Consider the following 25,329-nt stretch of genomic DNA (forward strand, 5'->3'; position numbering starts at 1 on the left):
TCATTCATCTGCTATTTAAGTAGCATGAGTTTCGAAAAATTTAAAAAAATACTCACCCAGATTAAGAAAAAGGGTAAAGAAGTTTGGTATAAAGATACTTATGAACTTACACCTCTCTCTCATGGGTTTTAGTTTCTACTTCCCTTGGTATTGCTGCTCATCCTCTGCGTGGTAGCTAACTTCTGCTTATAGTTTCTATTCCTTTCTAATTTCTGCTTGCACATGACTTACACCTGTTACGCTACTATGCTAGGTGCTTGAAATATATATGTGTGGGTTTTTGTATGGGCTCATGATTCCATTCCTTTGGTTTGTATTTTTTTTTCTCTAATGCCAGTACCATACTGTTTTGATTACTATAGCTTTGTAATATAGTTTGAAACTAAGAGGCATGATGTCTTCAGATTCATAAATATCTTCAGTAGTCTACATTTTTTGAGACTGTATCTTTTTATCTTTGAGTCTAGCTTCAATTTTGAATAGATAGTATATTATTCCTCAATACAGGCATTAGTGTAGTTACATAATCTGCCCAAGTTCCTGGCAAGGCTTTTCTCCTGACTCTTCACTCACAGTGTTCACAATATTTATTTTATTTTATTTTATTTATTTTGTTTTATTTTCTGCTAAGCCAGATTCTGCTGCTATGGTCTCTCTCTCTCTCTCTCTCTCTCTCTCTCTCTCTCTCACACACACACTCTCTCACACACACACACACACACACACATGCCATATCTCATTAAATTTAAATCTAAGCCAGAAGGGAGGGGGGAGGGAGAAGGGGGAAAATTAAAAAAATAAATAAAAGAAAAAGTTAAATCTAAAACTGTCCATTTAAAGCAGGGCTTTCTATTAAGTATAATTTGGTATATTTTGTTTTCCAAGGGAAGTTCAGTGTCCTCCATAATCTCCTAGTATTTGTTAAACTGTGAAATAGAATTAAAACACTTAAACATGTTTTTTAGAATGATATCACAATTTAAGCCACAATAGAATCTAAATCTAACTCTACTAATTAAAAATTTTTAATATTTGACTTGCTCGAAAAAAAAAATCAAACTGGAAAATATTTAACCTATTTTAGAACTTTAATCATTGTTTCCAATAATTTTTTTTTATTATGAAGTAAAACATTGCTATTGTAGGAAACATAAAAAAAAGTCTAAAAGTAAAAAGAAGAAAATAAAAGTCACCTGTATTTATATTACTCCGAGATATCACTATTTACATTTTACTATATTTCCTTCCAGTTTTCCTGTATACATTTAATATATATATATATTTATTTCACATTGTTAGTATACTAGGATGTACTAATAATGGACAGCATTTATGACCACTTATTATGAGCCAGCACCAAGCTAAGTACATACATTTCCTAATTTAATTATCACCACGACCTTATAAGAGTAGGTACAATTATTATTCCTCTTTTATAGATAAGGAAACAGGCTCATAAGTTTTAGCAACTTGTTCAAAGTCATACATTTAGAAAGTATCTGAGTCAACTCTAGAATGTAGGCTGATCTGACTACAAAGCCTAACGCCTATATTCTCTACTATTACCCTGACCGGCTTTTGTCATTTACCATTAGATGTGTGAATTTTCCCATATCATTAAGTATTTTTCATAAAATAGTTTTAAAGGCTGTAAAGTGATCTATTTTGTTAGGAACTCCACAATTACCTTAATTATGTCTTTGGACAGTTAAGTTGCTTCCAACTTTGAAGACAAGGACCATGTCTGAGTCATCTCTGTGGCTCCAGCATCTAGCAAAGTGTCTGGCACATTTGTTCAGGCTCAAGTTGTTGCCTGAATGATTCAATGGAGAGAGAAAAAGGAAATTCGTCTAAGATAAATGACATAAAAGGTAGAAGACAGGCAGAAGTGAAAATGACATGTTCGTGGGAAAACAAAGGAAAAATCCTCCTCAACAGGAACGGAGAATGCATATTGGAGAGGTTGGTTTTCATTAGGCTCTTTGAATTGTAAAGAACAGAAACTCATTTAGACTAATTTTCTTAAGATGGTAATTATCAGGAAAATAGTGATACCATAGGAATTCAAGTCTGAAACAACTATGGGCTCCCTCTTAATATGCTTTACTTTCTTTGCAAATGTTTCAGGATGTCTATTTGCTTCTCCACTTACCAACTGGTTTACATAATTTTTACTGTTTTATGCCCATGTGTTTTCTTTACCTCATAGATTAAGTCAACATTTCAGCTTATTCATGGCTCATTATTTATCCATCTGGCCCTTTTATATCTTGTGACCTTTCTTATGAGCTAAATTGAAATGTGCGAAGATTGACAAAACCAGCATAGTGGTTCTGGAAATAATGGATGGAGAAGATAGTTGTGAAGGTTAGCTCTTCACTAGCTCTTCACTGTAAGAATAGACAATGTACAATTCTCTGTCCCTTTGAACATGCTATTCCCTCTGCTTGAAATGCACAGCTTTAAAAAGTCACTCTTCTGTTCTCCCACAATACTCCTGTGTATACCTTTTGCATAATACCTGTAATTCCTCATTGCAATTATCTATTTACTTTGTCATGACTATATTCTAAGCTTTACAATAGCAAGGAGAACGAACGAATGAATGAATGAATGCATGCATTGGTCAAATTTTACTTACATTTATTTTATAATAGCACAAATTTATTCACTCATACCATAATTTATTGAGTACCTATGCCAATTTATTTCTTTATTTTCCCTCTCTTTAATTCCTCCCTCCTCCACCCCTCCTACTTACACCCTGACCTATGGATGTTACCGTTTACGCCTTAAGAACTGGATCTTCTGAAGGCGGGGTATGTCCTCTCACAGGCGCACAGCGTGCACCTGCGGCCTGACACCCGTGACCTGGCACCCCTGGCCTGCTCGGGGGCCTGGAGCATCCGGGACCTGGCGCATTGGGAGCCTGACCTATGCCAATTTATAAGAGAGGTACAGGTAAATAGTTTGTAAGAATAGATAGGTCCTGTACTTTACCCATGAGTATATCCCAAACTATTACAGCTAGGACAAAAGCTCTCATATTGTCTGATATTAATTCAGTTTGGCCAACCAAATTTGATCATAGTGGTACCTTTGGTGTATCACATAGGCAGAACTACAAAGGAGAGTCAGAGCCATGATGAACATTTTTGCCACCTGCCTCCTGTGTGACACACTTCTCTAAGGACAGGGGAATGGTTTCTCAGTGTCCTACAAAATTGGCATAATAATGAACACCTGCCTGGCATCTTATCTCATTCCTTACTGCTTTTCCTATAGTAATGAAGCAGTCAGCCCTAACATTTTTTTTTAAACTGTAGAAAAATCTTGAGATGGGAATATTTCCTACATAGCTTTACAGAGCAAAACAAAGAAAAGGATGCAGGGTTCTCTTAATCATTTTGTTACCTTCTTAACTTTGATTTTATTTTTCAAATGCGTTTCACCTATTAGAAAGGAGTGTAAGGTATTACACGATGTTCAGCTTATTGCATAGCACACAGGAGATCAAAACAAAGCAAAACAAAAACACCAGCTGTGTGATTCAGACTGTACCTTCTAGGAATGCACAATGTATTAATTTTGATGGTATCATTAAAGGCTGAAGTTTTCTGTTTTTCACATTCATTTTTGGCATGTTGGTTCTTGCTCCGAGGGTTGTCCCCCTATGACCACAAAATGATATAAGATGGTATGTCATCAAGTTAAAGAAGAGGAGTCATTTTCTTCCATGGGTCTATTATTATCAGCTGGGAGAAACTTCTGCTGGAAACTCCCTACTAGGCTGCCTGTCATGTATCATTGGTGAAAATTGCCTCACATGTCCACACCTAAACCAGTCATTGTCAAGGGAGAATGAAATGGCAATAATTGGCACCAATCGAGACCACTGGAGTTGGGGAGGAGACGAGCCTCTCTTAAATCATAAGGCAACCCTAGACCTGAGCAAGCAGGGCTTCTCTTAGAAAAGAATAAATTTGGGAAATGGCTGTAGAGAAGGATGTTTATAAAGAGAAAGATTGACTAGGGAATCAATAGGGTCTGCTGTACAAGTAAGTCTGCTGTACAAGCAGAGCAAAACAAACACACAAACTCAAAAAACACACTGGTCTGGGCCATTTAATGTAAAGACAAATGTATCATTTATTCCAAAAGATTTATCATGTGGCCGCCTGGGGTGGTGAGTAGGACATTGACTCACACATCAGACAAACCTGGTTACTTAGTGGTGACTTAACATTAGAGAAACTACTTTGTAATTCAACTTCCTCCTTTATAAGATAGTGATAATGGTGCCTACTTCTAAAGCTATTATGAGGATTAAATCCTATCATGTACATAAATTGTCTAGAACGCTACATGCATTTGAGTGTATATTCTTTTCCTCATTTATTAAAATTATAATATTTCCTAATAATGATTCCAGGCCATCAATAAAATGTTAAATTTTATTCTGTGTTTTCTGTTTAGAAGCAGATATTTAATATGTATTGGAAATATTTTTGTCAAATGTGATTAAATTAAGAGATTCTAGGTTCATAAAATATAAAAACTCAATTATTCGGATGCCCAGATGGCTCATTAATAATAATAACTGCAACATTTGAGAACTTACTAGCTCTATGTACATTATATAAATTTTTTTATTCATTTTTTTTTTAAACTTGATAGTGGGAGCATGCTGCTGGTATCAGTGGATAAAGTTAGGAATGCTGCTAAACATCCTACAGTGCACAAGACAGCTCCATGAAGAATATCTTAAATCGTTCAGTGATGCTATGGATAGATATTTCCTTTACTTTTTAAATGAGGATATTGACCTTCCAAGAGATTGAGAAGCCCGAGATCACATAGCTAGTAAGTAGAGTACCTGATTTTGTCTGATTCAGAAGATCATTCTCTTTCAACTATAGTGTGTTACCTGAATAGGGTGAGTACATCAGTAAAAGCATTATTAAAATTTAATAAGATCCATTTATAATATCTACAAAAGATAAAAGGTAGTTGGGAATAAATCATTAAAAATGTTGTATAAATCCTTTACAATACGGAGAAAAAAACTATTGAAAGATATTAAAGGAGATTTAAATAGATTAAACCAAATGAAATATAAAATGTTCTTGGGTAGTTAGTATAATGTTGTATTGTTTGAGAATATTCAATTCTTCTATAAAATAAAACAAATGAGATCAATGAAACTCTTTAAGTGTGTTTAGTATAGATAAGGAGTTAGTATGTAGCACGTGTGTGTAAATAGAAAAGGAAGGAAAGACCAAGAGATACTGATGGATACCATTGTGCATATAAGATAACAGAGTAGTCCGCACAGTACAGAGTAGTCACTCCCTGAGAACCTCCAAAACAATCTGGGAACAACTTGAGGAGCTGGTTATTGCAAATTTGTTAGAGCCAAAATCAGAGAAATACTGTTGTTGGACTGTGACTCTCTTCTAGTCCCAGGCTGATGAGAATGAGATTGTATGGACTATGTAAATTTTTATGTTTTATGTTTTTAATAGGCTCTCAAATATGAGGAGGTTGTTTTACATAAGTTAATTCTTGTAATATGCTGCTATGGGTTGAATCGTATTCCCCCCAAAAGATGTTAAAGTCTTAACCCTCAATATCTATGAATATGATCTTATTTGGAAATAGAGTCTTTGCAGATGATCCAGTTAAGATGAGGTCAGTGGGCCCCGAGCCAATGTGGCCTTGTAGAAAGGGGAAATTTGGACACAGAGACAAAGAGAGAATGCCAGGTGAAGATTGGTGTTATGTTGGTTGCCACAGTCCAAAGAACCACTGGGAGCAAGGAGAGAAGCCTGGGACAGAACTTCTCCTAGTGCTTTCAGAGGGAGCACGGCTCAACTGGCATCTTGGTCTCACTCAGATTTCTAGAACTTTGATACAATAAATTTCTGTTGTTTTAGGCACTCAGTTTGTGGGACTTTCTGATGGCAGCCCTAGGAAACTGATACAGATGCCAAACATGCATTGTTTGTTTTAGATCAGTTCTTCCGGAAACAGACTATAAGTCCAAGATATTCGTTCAAGAGGTTTATAAAGAATGCTCTTGGGAACAATACTGGTAAGTGTAAAGGGGAGCTAGATTGGCCAGTGAGAAAAGATGAACTTCAACGTAGTTGCAACAGAGGCCTCCTACAGAATTTGTGGGAGACTGGATCTGGGGTGTACTAAATCTGAGTTGTATTAAATCTGAGTTGTACTAAATCAAAGTTGGGGGCCGAGCATTTGTATACCCACATGGACAGGTCTCTGGAAGCTGTTCATCCCTAGGAAGGGTATCTAACCTTCGGCAAGGTGCTTCTCTTCAGCGGTGGACAATGTCAGGTGAGGCACTCAGCTGTGAGCCATCAGTAGCTCACACACCCGGAAGTGAGGAGAATGAGTACCTCAGTCCTGAAGGGGAGGTCTGGATGATGCACCAAAGCATCTACTGCATTGCTTGATCATTTATTTTTACCAAGGTAAAAAAATCTCAAATCACGCACACGTATAAAACTTAGTAGGCCTTGTGATATGTTCCAAAGGAAATAGTTTTTCAGTTCATGTACAAAAAGAAGTCACTTAAGGCATAGGAGAGTATAGGTTGAGGTAAAGGTGCTGCAGAAAGGGTTACAGAAGAGGGAAGGGGGCCGGGGCACAGATATATTAAAGTGTAATGGGAGGAAACCTGGGTAGAGCACCAGAAGCAAAAACAGAGAAGTTAATTTTGTTTCTTTTTAGATCCTAATTTATGGATAGGAAATAATCTTTACTAAAAATGGTCTAGACACTATTGACTGGAGATATTCAGAAGTGGGTGAGAAGGCTTTGGAAGATGGTCAAGGACGTCTTTACAGAGGAGGTTGAATTTAAACTAAACTTTGAAGAATGGCAAAGGAATTTCCATAAGCAAAAAAATTTGTTCCAAATTTTTTGGGGGGAACTGGGATGGGTTTTGAAAGTCAGTCTGAACATAGGTAAACATGTTTTAATGATCTAGCCTTTTTTTTTTAAACCTGTTTTGTCTAATATTAGTATAAGGACTCCAGGTTTCTGTGGTTCCTGTTTTGCATGGTATGGCATTTCTATCTTTTAACTTACAATCTCCTTTGTGTATTTGAATCTAAGTGTGTCTCCTGTAGTCATCATATAATTGGACTTCTATTTTTAAAATCCAGTTTGACCATCTCTGCCTTTGATTAGAATGTTCGATACATTCAAATTTAATGTCATTAACATAGTTAGGTTCACATCTTCCATTTTATTTTTTGTTTTCTATGTAGCACATGTTTTTTTGTGTTCTACTTTTCCTTACTGCTTTAATTTCATTGAGTAAATATTTTCTAATGTATCATTTAAATTTTATTAATGATGGTTTCCCACTATTTTTGTTCTTCTTTCCTTGTCAGTTACTCCAGGGCTTACTATATATATCTTAATTTATCAGCATCAGCTACAGATGTAGTCTAACTTAATTTCAGTGAGATATAGAAACATTACTTCTTTTATAGATCATTTCTCCCCCCTTGTGGTATTGTTGTTATACATATTACATCTAGAACATCTATAAATATCATAAACTCAATAAGACATTGTTGTAATTGTTACTTGACATAATTTTTTATCTTTAAAGAAGCTAGGAGGAAAAAGGAAAACAAGTATATATTTGTGAATATCAATATATTCGTACTCTCAGATATCTCTTTAGGAACTGATAAACATATTCAGAACAGAAGTATTCTCAAATTGCAGGTGTATTTTCTGGAGTTCTGTCTTAGCTTACATCTTGACCCAGTACTTTTTCATTCACTTGTTAGCTTGCTGATACTCATGATTAGATGTTTTATATTTCTTACAGAGTTATAGTTGTCTTCAGTGAAAACACTCATATGAATTATCTTATCTGCCACTATTCGAATCAGATGGCCTCTGTTTTGAAAACAAAGGATCAAATCTTTTAATTAATGCTACTCCTACTACTACTAGAACCCTCTTATTTACCAAATATTGAATTTTCATAGTCTCATGTTTATTTTATAAAAATGAAGAAAAGCTTATTTTATAGTAAACATTATCCTGCTTTCTTGAACTGATTAAGGAAAAAGTAACTGCTCAGGCAACCTCCTTATTAAATACAAATGCAAAATATATCCAGTTTAGAGCAGGAAGAGCTCTAGAAAGATATTTTCCACAAAGTAAGAGAAAACTCTTTCTCTCCGGGTTTTCCTTTTGGGAATTTCTCAATTGTTTTGGGCCAATACCACCTATCTTAGCTCTCAGATATAGGTTCTTGCTTTTAAAATGTCTAGTCCACCCAAATGCACAAAAACTTCAATCTCCCTTTAGATATGCTCTGTGTATATGCACCCAATACACTTTTTATAAATTGTGAGTTCTAATACAGATAGTTTCAATCAAATGTCACAGGATCTTTCTCATCTTTTCTCATTTCATATTTATAGCTCCCTTTTGCCTCAGGAAGAGTCTTGGCTCTTATTGGGATGACTCAGTAGCTAATTTTACCTATTTGCCAGAGTTATCCAGCAGGATTGAGGCTCAGTTGCTCACAGCTATAATTTGTTCAATAAAATCTAACTTCTTTGCTTTTCTTTTTCCCTTTCCTGTTTCATTTCTTCATTCTTCTGCTGGAGCTTCTGAGATTCTCTTTGTCTCAAGACATGCTTCTGGGGAAACCCAATCTAAGACACACTCTACCCACCTATTCACTGATCCCAAGTATCAAAAACTGGTCTTGCAAAAACTACCAATATATAGATTCAAAACACAACATTACATTGACGACATAGTAAACTGTATATAGTAAAATATAGTACAAATCCAGTAAAAGTTTACTTTCTCATATTTATATTTTAACATTCGATTCTCCCATTTTAATCATAAAATAGAACTTTATTAACACTATATTTATTTATGAGTTAAATTATAGGCTATTCGGCTAAAAGAAAGAAGGAAAAAGGAAAGACAGCAAAAAAGGAAGAAATAAAACTTAAGAAAACATAGAAAAATAAATATATATCAGCATGAATATCTGTAAATAAACTTTATGAATCATGTGCACTAGCAATGTGTCATTTGTCCCTCAGAACCATGCCTCTGAGGATCAAATGTAGGAATAAATGAACACTAGAGCCCTGATTTTGATCTCAAGTAAAAAAGAGGTAATATTACTTCATCGAATGAGCTATTTGTGAAAAAAAAAATTTGACTGAAAAAAAAAAAAGACTCATTTTTTTGTTTTGCCTTTCATCTCTGGTTCAGTTTTAAGATAGAAAGGAATAAAAACAGGAGCATTCTCAGACTAGTATCAGTTTAATAACAGTGGTTTTTCACATGTTATGACAAAACATTTCTCAGCCTTTTAGATAATAAAGAAAACTGCAAGTCTTTGCTCCAAATCTAATATAGAGATAAAACAAAAACATAATAGAGAAAACTGTAAACTTAGTATAAGGAAACCTGTATTTAAAAATTATTATAGTTAAAAATTAACTGGAAAAAAATTAACTGGAAAATTTAAAAAATCACGGGGTACTTATTCACAAAAGTATTCACAGTAGGACTCCTTATATATAGTCTACTTAATTTTGGAAACAAAAATAATATTGTAAATTAGTGGGAAAGATCCAAACTTCTTAAATATATATGACCTTTGATCATCTGTATTTGTTTGTACAGAAAATTTCTTCATTAAGAGAGTTATTGGTGAAAAACAAAGAGTATGGTTATTTATGAAGCTGTCCTTTAATTCAACCAATGAGTTTAATGAGAAAGGTTTCCTATGACTCCCTTTGTCAGTCTCTGAGGTACCCTTCCTCTCCTAGTTGGAGACATCTTCCTCCTCGAGTTCTTAGCTATGTCTGAGGTGCTATGAATAGATCCATCACCTGGAACCAGGATGCTGGCATTTACCTATTTGACTATCACCTGTTATTTGATCACCTGAAATCCCAAATAAGTCATGTGAAATAACCCAGAATTTACCATAGCCAAAACAGGGGCTAACTTTCAACTTCTACCTGTGTTCTAAAATCAAAAGACTGTTCTAAAAAAATCAAAATTCATGTCCTGGCTCTGCCACTATTTATAGCAAATGAGGAAAGAGAAGCTGTATCATCCAATAAATGAACCTAGAAGTTCCCTCTGGGTCGTCTGGATGAACTAGCTGGGGCAGGGGACTCCTCTCCCCTCATAGCGGAAGGCGCTGTGTCTGAAACAATGTGGGGCACCAGTAGTTTTCTTTCTCCCCAATGGGAAGAGCTGCACTCCAAACCAGCTTTCCACAAGAGCTAACAACTAGGTTTCACAGGCAACTGGTGACTGAGGCCAGGCCATTTAGTGCCCAAACCGAGACTTTAAGTCTCTAACTTATAAGTCTGCTCTTATCTTGCTCTATAAAATGGAGAGCAACAGGGCATGGGATCCCTCTCTTGAAGGACAGCCTTTTTATGCATCCAGCTACACCCTGGCCCTGCCTATCTCACCTCTTTACAAGATGCTCAGAGAGTAGGGGACCCTTCTGCCTGTGGCATACACTTAGTAATAATGCTGACGTTTGCAACTCCTTTGGCTTTTGATGTGATATTTAATTTCTTTGACCTTTCTTTTCCTCATCTGTGAAAAAGGGAAAAGCAATACTTATCTCACAGGATTGTTGCAAAAGTTAAATTTATCTATTCATTCAACCCATCACAAAACACTTTGTTGCTTTGTGCCCCTGTGAGCCTGAGTACATCCTTAATTTTGAACTTCAGAGGACGTATGAGTACTAAATGAGACAATGTCTATAAAAGGATTGAGTACGTGCTTGGTACCTAGTACATACTCAATAAATTGTTAATTTGTCTTCCTGTTTCCCTGCCTCTGTTTCTCCCTTAGTCCTTACTTTCACTCATGCTTGCTTGTTTGCTTCTTATGCCATTCTGTCTTCTTTGTTCCACCTCTCTTGATGCTTTCCCCCTGCAAATATTCCCCAAACTGATATGAAATGCTTTCCTAAATTCCTGATATGCTGCATGAAATGCAGGAGTGAATCTTTAGTTAGTGTGGGCTGAGAGGCATGTACACTTTCTGGAGGGACCCCTGACCCTACTACACATGGAGAGGTTGGTCAATGAACTTCTTTATGATACTCATTTTTACCTCATCAAAAAGTGCATTTGACTTTCACATCAGTAGCTATCAGATTTTCATCTTCTTGTATATCTGGGCTGTTCTTTGCTTCCCTCTTCTGGTGCATTTTTTTTTTTTTTCATTTCTGCAGAGTGCAGTTGTAATTTAGAAAGATGCAGTAAATAAGTCAGTTATTCTAGCTTAGCATCCAAATATCTCCCCACCCTCCCTGACTTCCTCTGTATCTGAGATGGTGTAGTCATTTCAGACAATGATCTTACTAACATCAATGGAGCCAGAAAGTCTAGGATAAATTGAGACTTGGAATTATACATTCTGCTGAGCACTAAGTAAATAGAATCCAGTCGAGTGATGATAGAGCTCTGTTAGGCTAGTGGATGTGCTCTATCTCTAGAGTTCTAACTCAAATGGCTTAAAGACCCAGGTAGATAAGCAAAGTAATAAAAGAGCAGGTATAATAAAACAGGCAGTGTCAGAGACTGGACCAACAGGAGAACATATTTTTGGCTCATGGACATTCATATTTTAAAATTTCAAATATTGAGTGTGCCAAACCAACTATGTTAGTGGGCCAAATTTGCCTTATAGGTCATCAGTTTGTAATCTCCTCCAGACTTACAGAACTTGAACTCAAAGGAGTGCAGCAACAGATAATAGTGGTGAGCCAGAAAAGTGACATGCAGTATGAAGGAAGTAAACCAGAAGTAAACAGGGTCCCAGTTCTAGGGATGAAAGCGGCAAGAGTTAGTCTCAGTGAAAGTCTCCAATTCCTCTATGACCGTAGGGAGAATAAGACAGAGTTCCCAGCCTAGGGAATGAGAGGAGTGATCATGACTGGGAATCAGAACTAGGATGCAACGAATGGCAAAAACAGGTATCACGTAGTACTGAATCATTTATGTGTTAAACTAGTGATACTTAAATCCCTTTAAAGTATTTTTTTATTGCGTCTTAAACATCAATTTTAAAAATTGCTTATTATAGAGAATTTAGAAAATACAGAAAATCATAATAAAAAAAGAACTGAACTGTCCTACTGGAGGGAAGACAGCACTGTTTTCAAAGCTTGAGGTCAGGCAGGGAATCAAGAGTTTCTTTCTATCTCTGGAAAAAAGACTTGGGGATCTGGGGACAGGAAACTGGGGTAAGAGCTAGAAGTGAGCTGGTCAGGCTTCATAAATTATCAAGAGCAGGACCGATTTCAGATGACTTCAGATTATTGATCATGATTTTTGGTTTGAAAGTATTATAGTTAGGAACCAGGATAGAAAACCTAACTCTCATCTAATTAGATTTCCAGCTTTCATAATATAACAATTTTTTTTTAGAAATTGTATACTCTCAAGATATTAAATATTTATATCTCACTAGAATGCATGTCCTAAATTCCTTTTTGGAGATTATGAACTATTTTGGAATATATATCCCACTGATCTTTTACATCATGGATTTATCATCTTAGAATAATTTTGATTTGACTAAATTATGTATAGAAGAGTATGACTCTTTTGGGTCCTCAACTATTGACATGCTTTATGTAATAATTGTGGGCTACTATATGTGTTTTTAGTATAGGAGTATTTCCAGGACAAGTAACAAGTTGATTGAGACTATAACAATATGCCTTGGGCCAAAATTAAGTGTCAGCTGATACGTTACCATATTAAATTCTAATTCTGGAATTTATATTCAAAAACTATTATTTGAAGGCAAGAATGAATGATTTTTTACAAAAAAAAATAGGTATTTTAGAAGAGAAACATCACACTCAATGGAGAAAATTTCAACTTGCAATTCTCTGGGCTGCTCATACGTCTTCTAAAATAAATGAAATAAATCATCTATCATATACCCATATAACAGCATTTTTACCGACTAGGGGCTTTGTGTATAACATGTCCTCAAAATGTAAAATATAAGATTTTGCATGTGTGACTGCCACAGTGCCTCCACTCAAGCATTCTAACATGTGCTAATCTGTGTATATTTAGTCTTTCTGTAAACTTCCTCTTTTTTGGCAGCAACCACATCTGCTTCAGCAATTTTGTAATTTTTAAACTTCCTCTGCAAAAGGGGTTTAAAAACATGTATGTTGCTTTTATAATATAACCATTACCTCCCTGGAAACTTAAAAAAAATGTAGTAAATATAGTAAGAAATTGAATTATAAGAATTCGTATGAGCACATTTTGCTCATAGGTTTTAGCTCAAGGTATTTATGTAGTAGAAACAATGATTTACAGTGCCAAATATCTCTAGCTAAGTCATCAATAGATGTTTAATGAATTAGTTAAGAAACAGCAACTCAGGATATATAAATTCTAATCTTATCTCTCTGATATACATAATTTCATGGTGTCAAGGCATTTGTTTCACTCTAAGTAATCTCAATTTTGTGCATTATGAAATTGGAGAAACTATTAATTAATATCCACTTAACGGTGTGGAAAAAAAAGAAAGAAGCTTTATGGTATCACAGAAAGAGCAGTAGCCCCAAAGTTAGATGATCTAACTTTTAAGCATATTCTTGTCACTTAAAATAGTCATGTTAATTTAGACAAGTCATTTTATTTTCAGAGGCTGTCATTTTTCCTTATCTGTCCAATAGAGATAATAATATATATCTTATTTACCTTGTGGCTAAAGGGAAGAACTAAATGAAATAATGTTGGTAAAAAGACTTTATAAATTATAAAGTGTAAATTATAATTTCAGAAATAACACCAGGGCTTTGCTATAGTTTCACCTGCTTCACCATGGAATTCAATAAATGGTACTCTATTTCAAACTATTCAAAGGGGTATGTTGGTGGCAAGGCTACATCATGTTCATCTTTGCAGGAATTTTGAGGTTGGTATTTATAACGAAATTCAAAGGATATTTATTTTAGAATTCTATTTCTGTTAATATATGTGTATGTCTCTCTATATATAATATATATGCTATTTCAATGATTTATATTTATTTTGAGAAATAGCAGGTTTTCCCTGTTTATATATTCTCCATTCCTTTCACTACCAGTCCTATTCCCATGAACAATAAACTAAAAACAGATATAGAAGCACCAATGGTCACTTTCATGTTCCATACCTCTTGGAAGCCTACAATACAATCAAATTCATTTGAAAAAATCTCACGGAGCTAGCTGTAGTAAAAGCTGCAGATAGTACAATTATGGCTCATTTTATTTGCTGCCCCTTCTGAAATCAGCTAACCCCCAGGTATTTCTTGGGTACAGCCAAATCTCTGTTGTTTTTGAAATCAAAAGCATCTTTAATATGATGAGCATATATTTCAAATCTTTATTTCCATCCCTGTGTTCTCCTTAATATTTCAGATTCTTATATTCAACTGCACATTGGCTATCTCTACATATTTTCAGTGTTGGTACATGAAGCATAGCATGGACAAAATAGAATTCTTGGTATGCTGTTTTGGTATCCCATTCCTCCAAACACATTCATCACCCCAGTCTTCCCTATCTCAATTGGTGACACCATTATCACTCATTTACTCCAACTGAAAATCTGTAGTTTTCTATAATTTCCACCCCCTATTGTCTGCTATATCTAAGCTATTAGTCAATCTTTTGACTTTACTTTTAGAACACACCCTTAATTTGCTACATTTCTTTTCATCTCTCTTATCATTCTAGTCCAAGCCACACCCCCATCCTCTCAACTCCCCAGCCCCACCCTTCTACATACACACACAATTTTTTGGAGCCATCTAAAAGTTAGCTCCAGACATGATGCCTCATTACCCCTAACTACTTATGGGTATTATTCTCCAATACAAGGATATTTTCTTATATGACCACATACAATTTTTAAAACAAGGAAATTGACATTGATTTAATACTGTTATCTAATCCACAGACCTATTTAAATCTCCCAAATTGTCTAAATAAAAGATATTTGCTTTCAACTGCCCTAAGTCTACAGAAGTATAAGTACTGTGCTCTGCCTAGCATGGAATGATATAGGTCCATAGATAGCACTATTACAACCTTACCTTTCTTAATTATTTATATGGTACCTTTAAGAAAATATATGAAAGGAGATGGAGACTTGACTTTATCTAGCACTGCCTTGCTGTCAGATCTTTCACTCGTAACTTAAAATGGCTAGCCCTCAGTTTTCTTACTTATAAAATGAGTGGGCCCAGTGTTTCTGTAATTCTATAATTCTATGGTGATGGTTTCTGCTTCCAAATTTTTGTATCAGCCTGAATTCTAGAGCCATTTTGAGGATGCTTATTAATAGCTAGGTTTATTACACCAAAGATAGAGTGATGAGGATACAGTTTTTGAGCTCAAGGTCCTTGCAGGTTATAATGGGGCTCACATGCAGGGTTGCTGCTTTGGAGGAAGCAGATAAGCAAAACCTATCCTTTCTCTCTGCTCAAGGATTTTGACTCTACATACTGATTATGGAACTTCAACTTTAAAAACTAAGTTACTTAATATTTACTTTTGCAACAGTTTCCTCAAAGATGTTTAAGGATGAAGAACAAAAGATCATTGTTAGGCTGCGTTTAAGCAAAATTCATATTTCTCTATATATGGTACTTAAATTCAAAATACATTTTTGAATTACGACTTAGTTGTTAGCTCAAATGAGGAATTGCCAACAGATGACTTGTTAGATCAAGATGCTCTCTGGGCTCAAGGCTGTCAGGAGGGAGATGTTTGTTCTTCAAAGAATTATAGGTTTGAGATTTTTATCTCCTTAGATAGATAGTTTAATATATGGAATGGAATTCATAAGCCTAGATCATAGGTATCAGCCATGGAATCCCTGATTTGGGTAGTGGGAGTTTCTACAGGCAGATGGAAATCTATCATTTCTTTGTGGGTTCTCCCCATCCATCTTCTTTGAACTTTGCTTTTCTCTCATTCTTTCTTCCATCCCCAGTTACAGGTGTTTTATTTATCATTACAAATATAATGATTTTCTGGGGGGGGGGTACTATCTCAATCTTCCTATGTTGAAAAATTTTAGTTAATGATTTTCTCTGTCAACCTTCTAGGCAATTGTAGAAATAAACTTATTTAACATAGCTCTATGTCATTGGGGGTGTAGGGAGAGGAAGGAAGGAAAGAAAGAGATGGTTCTTCTTACTGATAGTAAAAATCCTCTAGGATGGTATCTATATGATCAATGATAATACTGAGAAGTATTTAATAATCAGTACCATATAGGGACCAATTGTTCACAATAAGAATGGATGCAAATAACAGGGCTGGATCAGGGTCCTAGAGGCCTCCTGCTGTGCCAAATGTATCTCTGTTTGTTGAACCAAGAGTAGGAAAAATATGGCTCCAGCAGCAGATATTACAAACCAGCATTTTGATAATGGATATGGCCATATCTATGCACATTGGTTGATTATCAGGTCTGCACTCAATGATACTGAAATAATCACTCCAAATCCTTCCTTCCTCCGTATCAATAATTACTTCCAAGTCAAAGCAAATAACTCTTCTTTATAGATGAGAGGGGAGTGGTGGATTTTATTAGGTATTTTAAAATTTCATTATATTGGTTTTGACATGTAAATGTTTTTGTAGTTTTATGTAACCATATAAACAGTTTTCCTTTACACTTTCGTTGCATTGCCCTTATGATATAAAGACCTTCCTCATACAGATACCAGCTAAATATTAAGCTATATTTTCTCTGAGTTTATTAAAGATGATAAAATTCAACTCTTTATTTGCTACCTGTTTTAGTTTTTGACATTATGTGTAGCTTTAATCTGCTTTTTATCCAAAAATTCAGTCTTAACATAATACTTTGAAAATGTGTGATTTTCCCCATTGATTGGTATTGTACTATTCATTATGTTTTCGGTTTTTCTATATACTGTAAGAGTTATGAGTTCAAGAGTTATCTCTTTTGTTCCATTAATTGGTCTTAATTACCATTGTTTCACATGCATTACTATCTAGGAGAATAAAATGCCCCCTGGAATTGTATAACAGGGCAGCCTCCTCTAGAAAAGAATGATGGTGTTGAATTTACCTGAACACGTGCTCCTGGAGAACAGCCATGGTTAAAAAAATTGTCTACTCTTTGTGTTCCAGAAATGGCTTGCAGCAGCAAAAGCAATTTTTTCCCATATACCTTAGATACAGACTCAAGTATGCCTCCCTCATTTACCTATAACAAGGCTACATGCAGATCCCCCAAATTCCCATACATAAATGATTAACTGCTCAAGGGGAACAAATGCTTGTTAGTCACAGTTTGATTAAGATTCTTTCCTTCCTTTAGGTACCTGAACCCTGACCCATTCTCAACCTGAGCCAGCATAAAACCCCTCCTTAACGGCCCCTCTAGAGAATAGACTGGCCTCAGGATAAAAAAAAAAAAATGTTCTACTTCCACTCTCTTACTTCACTACTCCATACTGGGTTCTTACTGGCCTTGTTTATTCCTTCTACAAAGAAGAAGCTTGCAGACCTTATGGTAAGAGTTCTCGCTATTAAGTAGGCTTTTTTCCTACTGGCAATAATCCTTTCAATAAAATATCTCCTTACTAAATCTGAATTTGTTTTTTATTTGAAAGGAACCTCTTATTACCATTTTTTTCTTTCCTATTCTCATATATTTCTAAGAAAAAATTATACAATTTAAGTTTTAAAAAATATTATTGGGGCATAATTTATATACAATAACTGTATCCATTCATTTAAAGGACACAGTTTGATTCATTTTGACATTTGTATAATCCCACGAAACTTCCACTACAATCAATGTGTGGAACATTTCTATCAACCCTAAAAATTTGCTTGAGCCAATTTGCATACAATCCTTTTTCTACCCTTGTCCCTACGCAAACATTGATCTGTTTTCTGTTACTATCAATTGGTTTGCATTTTCTAGAACTTAATTTTGTGGAATCATATACTGTTTGGCTTCTTTCACTCAGCATAATGATTTTTAGATTCAACCACATCATTGCATGTAGTTCATTCCTCTTTTTCTGTTGTTGCTTTGTATTATTCCACTAATATAGATGTACCACATTTTGTTTATTTAGTATTTTGTTGATGAACACTCACGTTTTTTTTTTCTCGGTTTTTAGATATTGCAAATAAAGCTACTATGAACATTCAAATACAAATTCTTGTATGAACACACGTTTTCATGTCTTTTGGGAAGGGAAAAAAAAGGGCTGGGTCTAAATATAGATATATATTTAACTTTTAAGAAACCATCATAGTAGTTCTACCATTTAAAATTTTTACAAGCAGTGAATAAGCCCCTTTTGGATTTGCATTAACATTATATACTGCAGTAGTCCCTCTCTTATCCACAGTTTCACTTTCTGTGGTTTCAGTTACCTAGGTCAACCACTGTCTGAAAATGTTAAATGGAAAATTCCAGAAATAAACAATTTATAAGTTTTAAGTAGCATTTGTTAGACAAGAGAATAGTGTCAAGTAATGGTGACAGTAATATGGCTTTAGTTTTATGCAAAATGGGATATGTTACACTTTTAAGTTGGATACTCTTTATTGGTAATGCTTCCTGTATTATTGTTCAACTTAAAGATAGGTAGGTACTAATTGTATCCTTTTATCCCTAGTTTTCTAAGATTTTTTTAAAAGAGAACTGTTCTATATAAAACAATAATGGCTGTTTATTTTCTCTGATGCATTTTTTTAAGCATTTATTGAGATTATCATATGAATTTTCTTATTGAAACTATTGCACAATGAATTTTATATATAGATTTCCTAATAGAAATCAATCTCCTGTTTCCCTGATATACTCTGCTCATAGTTGATGATTCAATTACTACTAAGGACAGTTTGCTAATATTTTACTTAGGTTTTTGTTAAGTTTGTGTTTTATTTTAATATTTTGTTATGTTATAAATGGTAATGGTCTTTTCTTTTGTGTACTATTTTTTGTCAAGTTTTGGCACTGGGATTTTGCTAGTTTCATAAAATAAATTGAATAGCTTTCCCTGTTTTTCTTTTTTTCTGTAATAGTTTTAAGCACAGAAATAATACATTCTTTGATGTTTGAAATTATGTACCTGTAGACTCATTTGAGCCGAGTATACTGGAGGTAATCTCGTGATAACTGTTTCACAATATTGGTCTATCCAGGTCATCTACTTTTTTCTTGTGTCAGATTTTGAAATTTTAAAATTTTTAGGAAATCATCAGGACAGTCAGCAGTCTTGATAGATTGAATTAATATAAAATATAAGATCTGAAAGTAGCCTTGTACCTTCTCAGTTGGTCTTCTTTGCGCCTAAAGTCTTTGACTTCTACAACTACTTATGTCTATTTAGTGCTATGTATAAGGAGATGGACAATTTTTTTTTAAATCATTCCAATTTATAAATTCTCAAACAATTACTAACTATGTGATCTTGGGCCAGTTATTTAATTTCTCTATGTCTGTTTTTCCTTTGTAAAGTAGAGATAATAATAATGAATACTTCATAGGATTATTGCTAAGATTATATGAGATAGTGCATGTAAAGTGCTTATTAGTATTGTGACTGGCAAATTGAAAGTTTTCCATAAATGTGCATTTTTCTAAAACCAAACTATCAATGAACAAATTAAATTATGTTTTTCTAGACAAACTAAACTGTTATATTTGCCAAGTTCTTTGTAGGTATTTAGATGTTCTAGTTTTAATCACATTTTTATTATTCAGTTTTAATACTTACATATTGCCTCATCTCAACATCTTATACAATTTAGAATTTTAAAAAAAATTGAAGAAAAACAAAGTGAAAATGGCCTCCAAAATGGGATTATGGTATATTTTGAAAAAACTATATTTATCTATCTATGTATAAGCTAACAAAAACAAAGACTGATCAATTAAAAGAGATGTAGGAGAGAAATCTTGATTATATTCTTCTCTTATGATAAAGATCACTACTCTAGGTAAATTGCAATGATTTTCAACTTTGGTGCTCTTCTTGACTATCTAGGGAGTGGCAGATTCTGCTTCAGTAGTTTTGAGGTCGGACCTAGGGCTTTATCAAATAACTATGAATGCTCCAAAGAGGATTCTAATCATCCTAATGATTGAGAACAATACAGGTATGGAAAACTCACTAGATTTAAAGTCAGGAGGCTTAAATTTCCTATCTGGCCGTTTTTCTCTCTTTGGGTATCAGGTTCCTCATCTGTAGAAAGTAGGATCTTAAGTAGATTAGTGGCTTTGGACTCAAGCTGCAAAATAGAATTGTAGCGTGCTTTAGGAATGATTAACCAGGAATGATTCCTGGGGGCCCCACCATCTGCCCAGGTTCTGATTTAATTGGTTTGCCATGAGGCTCTTCAGGTGAATCTAATGAAAACCAAGCTGGAGAAGTACTATGTCAGATGGTCTTTAATTTCCTGTCTTGCTCTAAAATCAGTTGTTTCTAATAACAGAGTTAATTTTGTTGCATTCAACAGTTTAATTAAAAAATTTTCCAATTGGATTTTTAAATTTTAATTGTTTGACTCTCACTAGGGATATTTAATTCAAAATGTAAAAGTGAGTTTCTCCTGTTATAAAACTAATTAGTAAAACAAACAATCTAAGCAAACAAGATTTTTTAAAAAATAATCTTGTAAGCAGAGGATCAAAATTATATGTATAGATGAGGGATAATAATCTTCCAAGTTAACTAAACCTACAATTTTAAGAAAGTATGAAAGCAAAACTGCACATCCAGGCAGAAAAAACAAAGACATTTTTATATGGAATCGGTCTTAGGAAAGTTAAGGGAAAAAAAGACAAGCATTATAACAAAAGTATAACTAATGAAGAAATGATGTAGGTGACTTGGGAGACAAGCCAGGTGAGAGGCATGAAGCTGTAAAGAAAGGCCCTGCTCTGAAAAAAGGAATCTCAACTTCTTCACTGGAGTTAGAAGGTGCAGCAATTGCCTTTCTTTTTTCTACCTAATATAAAAGCAAATTGGTTTCATAATTTATTTGGGTTTTCATGCCTTATGAAGGCTCCCATGTCACAAAAAAACTTGTGTTAAATAAAGTTATATGCTTTTCTTCTGTTGCTTCTTCTTATGTCAATTTAATTCCAAAAAGAACCCCAAGCGGTTTAGTAGAGGTAATGGTTTCCCTTCCCTATAAGTCAAGGAACATGAGTAACTTCTAGAAGCTGGGAACAGCTCTCTCTGAGAGCCAGCAAGAAAATGACAACCACAAGGAACTGAATTTGGCCAACCACTTAAATGATGAACAAGGAAATGGATTCTCCCTCAGAACCTCCAAAAGAATGCAGCTTGCTACTACCTGGACTTTAGCTCTAAGAGATCTGTGTTAGATTGCTGACATGAAGAGCTATAACATAATAAATGTGTATTGTTTTAAGCCACTTAATTTGTGGTAGTTTGTTAGAGGAGCAATAGAAAACTAATACAGGAAGAGATGTTATATCTTTATTTTATTTAAATCAAATGTATCCAATGCTGAATCCTTATTCTATTGGGCTGGCAGGGTCTTCAATCCCAGACACTATTAAAGCCTTTTCTTTATCAGTGACATGAAAGTTCCCAAAGATCTTACCATGTGCCATGTTAATCTAAAAATAAAAGGCCAAAGTGAGAGGCAACAAGGGTTTGAGATCCAAAACAATAGGTATTAGGAAAGCACTGATTTAGACAGAAAGCCAAATAGCGTACCAATAAGGAGAGTAATTAAGAGAAAGGGAAGGGGAATAATTACATGAACAGGAGAAATTTATATAGTTACAGATAAAAGAACACAATGATGCTAATTCAGAAGACAGACTTTAATTTTCAGTCCAGCTTTCAGAATGTCTTTTCTCTTGTTATTTTTGCAAGCATTTGTTGAGGATGCAAGCTATTTTAGGCCCAGTCCAAGGATTATTTTGCCCAGTTTTAACATTCCAAATGTTTGAGGAGTAAGGCACACAAGACAGTTCCTCCAGGAACCTCCGGATGGTACCTCCAACTCCATTTAAAAGTGGCTCTGTTTATATTATTTCACAGCAAAAACATCAGGAAGGCCCCTTGAATTGTCTGTCATCATTCGTTACCAATAAGATACCATTGTCTCTGCCATACTGGTCCCTTGTATTCTGGTAGTAACAGCAGGATCTTCACAAGGCTGGGAAACTTGGCATCTAAGGCATGAGAGTGGGGTTTCGGTTGTCCTTTGTCCCCTTGGCAGTTAGGAGAATCTTCCCTCTAGCAGTTTTTGTATTTACTCCAAAGGCATTTATTCATCTGCAGACAACCCCCACCCGCCCAAAATGCACACAGGGTGTGATATTATAAACAGTTTTTACCACTCAAATTCCCCTGAGGCTAAGAATCATAATGGTCTCACTACCTACTAGGAGTTGAGGAAAAACAAAACAAATTGACATCTCAATAGATTGTCTTGTAATATTCCTGCACTGGTAAATAGTTGTATTTCTTAAAGGAACTTTTGTTCCCCTTCCTGATGTCAGCATTTCCCAGAGATTGAGACATTGATGGTCTTCATTCTGCTACCACAGTCCATCCCTTACTGGTAATCTCATACTAAGTAGCAGCTGGCTGGGTAGGGGATACATTTTCTCACGCTTTCAGAGTCAGGGTTCATAGACTTGGATATTGGGTGAATTTCTTGCTTTCCAGAGGGGGAAATAGCTATTTTTTTTTTCTGCCAACTGTGGCTGTATCCCTCCTGCTGTTGTAGCCACCAGCCGCCCCGTAGACACAAGAACCACCAGAAATCAGTGAGTTACAAGAAACACTCTTTCTTCAGCCAGCTGGATCTGCCAGGGGTACGCAGCCCCCAAATTAAGCAGCCTTGAAATGTAGAGGTACTTGGTTTTTAAGCCCTAAACCCCTGTTCTTCATCCTCTTTGAATACACAAGTCTATTTTTCTTTTTTTTTTTTATTGACTGTCAACCCACAGGTTGGTTGTGCAAGCGGGGGTACAGAAGCAGAAAGCTTATTGTTAGAGTGTTTTATGTTCCCATGGGCAATAGCCAAGCAGTAATTTTTCAGCCAGCACACTACGTGGGAATTTTCTTTGATTCTGGTCAAACTCTGGGAGAATGGGCTATAGAGAAGCAAGGATGCAGCAGGGAGCACCTTATGTGCCTATGGCAAAATCCTAGGCAAGAGATCATAGAGGCTTGACCCAAGGCAGAAGTAGAAGGAGAGATAAATGGTTGGATTTTGAAAGGTAGAGCCAAAGATCTGAAATGAGATGTTAAAAGAGAAAGTCAAATATAAGTAGGCTTGTTGGGACTCATCTGCCTTACATAACTCATAGTTGGGAGTCCGGAGGAACCTTAAATGACTTAAAGAAAATTTCACATATTGAAACTAGAGACAAGAGTTTAAAGTTTATCATATGAGAATTTACTTTTAGTAGTTAAAGAGTTGGTTCTTTACCCTAAACCTACAGCCAGTATTTATTTTCTGATTCACTTTCCTTTCTACCATCTCTAGGTTTTGATTATCTCTCAAATCCAACAGGCATAGGTGCCAGTTCTTTGTCCCATCCTACATCCATCACCAGGTTGATGCCTTAGCCTTTTCCTATTCCTTCCTTAGAGTACTCCCAAAGAAATGATGGGTGCTATTTGCAGGAGAAAAGAAAGCAAGATAGTTGAAAACAATAGCCTTGTACTCTATTTACAAACAAAATTTTAAGATAACCAAAAATCTAATATGAAATAAACACTTTAAGAAATACATTACCGCCCTATTACCAGTAGTGGTAAATCTATTGGTAGAAGGAACAAAGTATTAATAAATGAAAAACTGCCATAGTAAAGTGGAAAACGCAGCATTCCATCTTATTTTTATTTTTAAAGATGAAACTAAAGAAGGTTCATTCCAGTTTGCTACTTGAGGTGTTTTCAGAGGGGATTCTTTTACTTATCCCAGTGATACAAACCTAATCTCGCCGGCTCCCCAGGATGACCCACACTTCCCTATCAGTTTCTAGGTGAAAGTCCGTCCATTGCCCAATGGGCTCCTTTCTTCTTCGCTGCGGGGCGGGACCTCGAGCAGAAGCTTCGAAGACCCGCCCCGTACGTGGCGTGCGTGCGTGGGGCGGTGCGGCGCGAGCCGTTTACTCCAGCGTGTGGCGCCCCCCGGCGGCAGCGGGGTTTCAATGTGACAGCCAACTTGAGCGCCTGCCATGGAGCCACCGAAAGAGGCGCGAACACTCAGCGACCCCGTGGCGCGGCCGCTTGGGGCAGTGAGTTCTCTGACGCCAAACGAGGAGGAGCGGCGGGAGGGCGGCGTAGCGCCGCCGGCGGCGGTCTTGGGCGAGGAGGCGGACGGCGCCAGTGCGGACGGGCTGTGGGAACTGCCAGTGGAACCTGCGGAACGGAGGCCCGAATGCAGCCGCTGCAGGTGACCGCGGGGCGAGGGCGAGGGCGAGGGTGAGGGTGGGGGTGGGGGTGGGGCAGGGACCGAGACGGGGACTGTGACGGGGGACGGCCTTCGGAGGAGGCTGCAGCGACCCCTGCCGGGGAGGCGGCTGCTGCGACCCCTGTCCCTAGGGAGCGCTTTCTTGGCATCTCCGTGCTTAGGGTGGCTGGTACGCTGGTTGACCTTGGAGTTACCGTGAAATATTTGTCACATTTCTTTAGTTAGAAGATGTTTATCCAGGTTCATGATGATTTAGCCTTACTGACTGAGCTCAGCGTGTCATGTGATGAGCAGACAGTTCTGTCAACTTGAGTTTGATGGAGCGATAATGACAATAATACTTGTACCAGTTAACACTTTTATGCTTAAGCGACATAACCATCTCATAAATTTAAAAACATGAATTAGAGGAAAGAGGCAATCACGGTGACTGTTACAATAGGTAAGATTGTATTCAGAATTCTGAATTCTTTTAGAAATATTTATTTAGCACCTGCTGTGTGCCAGGTACTGTGTTAGGTCCTGAGAATGCAGGCCTAGATAAAACAGACATTGTCCCCGCCCTCCTTGGGACACTTAAAATTAGTTATCTAAAAGTACTAACACTACTGAATGCTCACAGTGTGCCCAATCATTTAAGTACTTTTCAGGATTACCTTATTACATTGGTATACTTGAGGCTTGTGAGGATTGCTTTCCCTGCTTGTTTGAATCTCATGCTATTCAGATACACTATTCTTTTTACCTCTAGAGTGTTCTGGATCATTTTC

General features: G+C 36.0%; 1 protein-coding gene across 2 annotated transcripts in view; it reads left to right on the plus strand.

Annotated features, from left to right (window-relative positions):
* Positions 1 to 24,192: 24,192 nt before the first annotated feature.
* The window catches only part of DTWD2 (DTW domain containing 2), a 95,950-nt gene continuing 94,813 nt past the window's right edge, over positions 24,193 to 25,329 (plus strand). Inside the window, exon 1 of one of the 2 annotated variants that reach the window (XR_001597021.2) lies at positions 24,193 to 24,541. Coding sequence is in view for 1 of the 2 variants with exons in the window: in XM_016145327.2 (XP_016000813.2) it covers positions 24,324 to 24,541 (218 nt within the window). In the remaining variant the exon portion in view is untranslated. The remainder of the gene's footprint in view (positions 24,542 to 25,329) is intronic. The other variant, XM_016145327.2, reaches the window with a different exon arrangement.

The sequence above is a fragment of the Rousettus aegyptiacus genome, unplaced genomic scaffold (genome assembly GCF_014176215.1).
Source record: "Rousettus aegyptiacus isolate mRouAeg1 unplaced genomic scaffold, mRouAeg1.p scaffold_m13_p_8, whole genome shotgun sequence".
Lineage (NCBI taxonomy): Eukaryota > Metazoa > Chordata > Mammalia > Chiroptera > Pteropodidae > Rousettus > Rousettus aegyptiacus.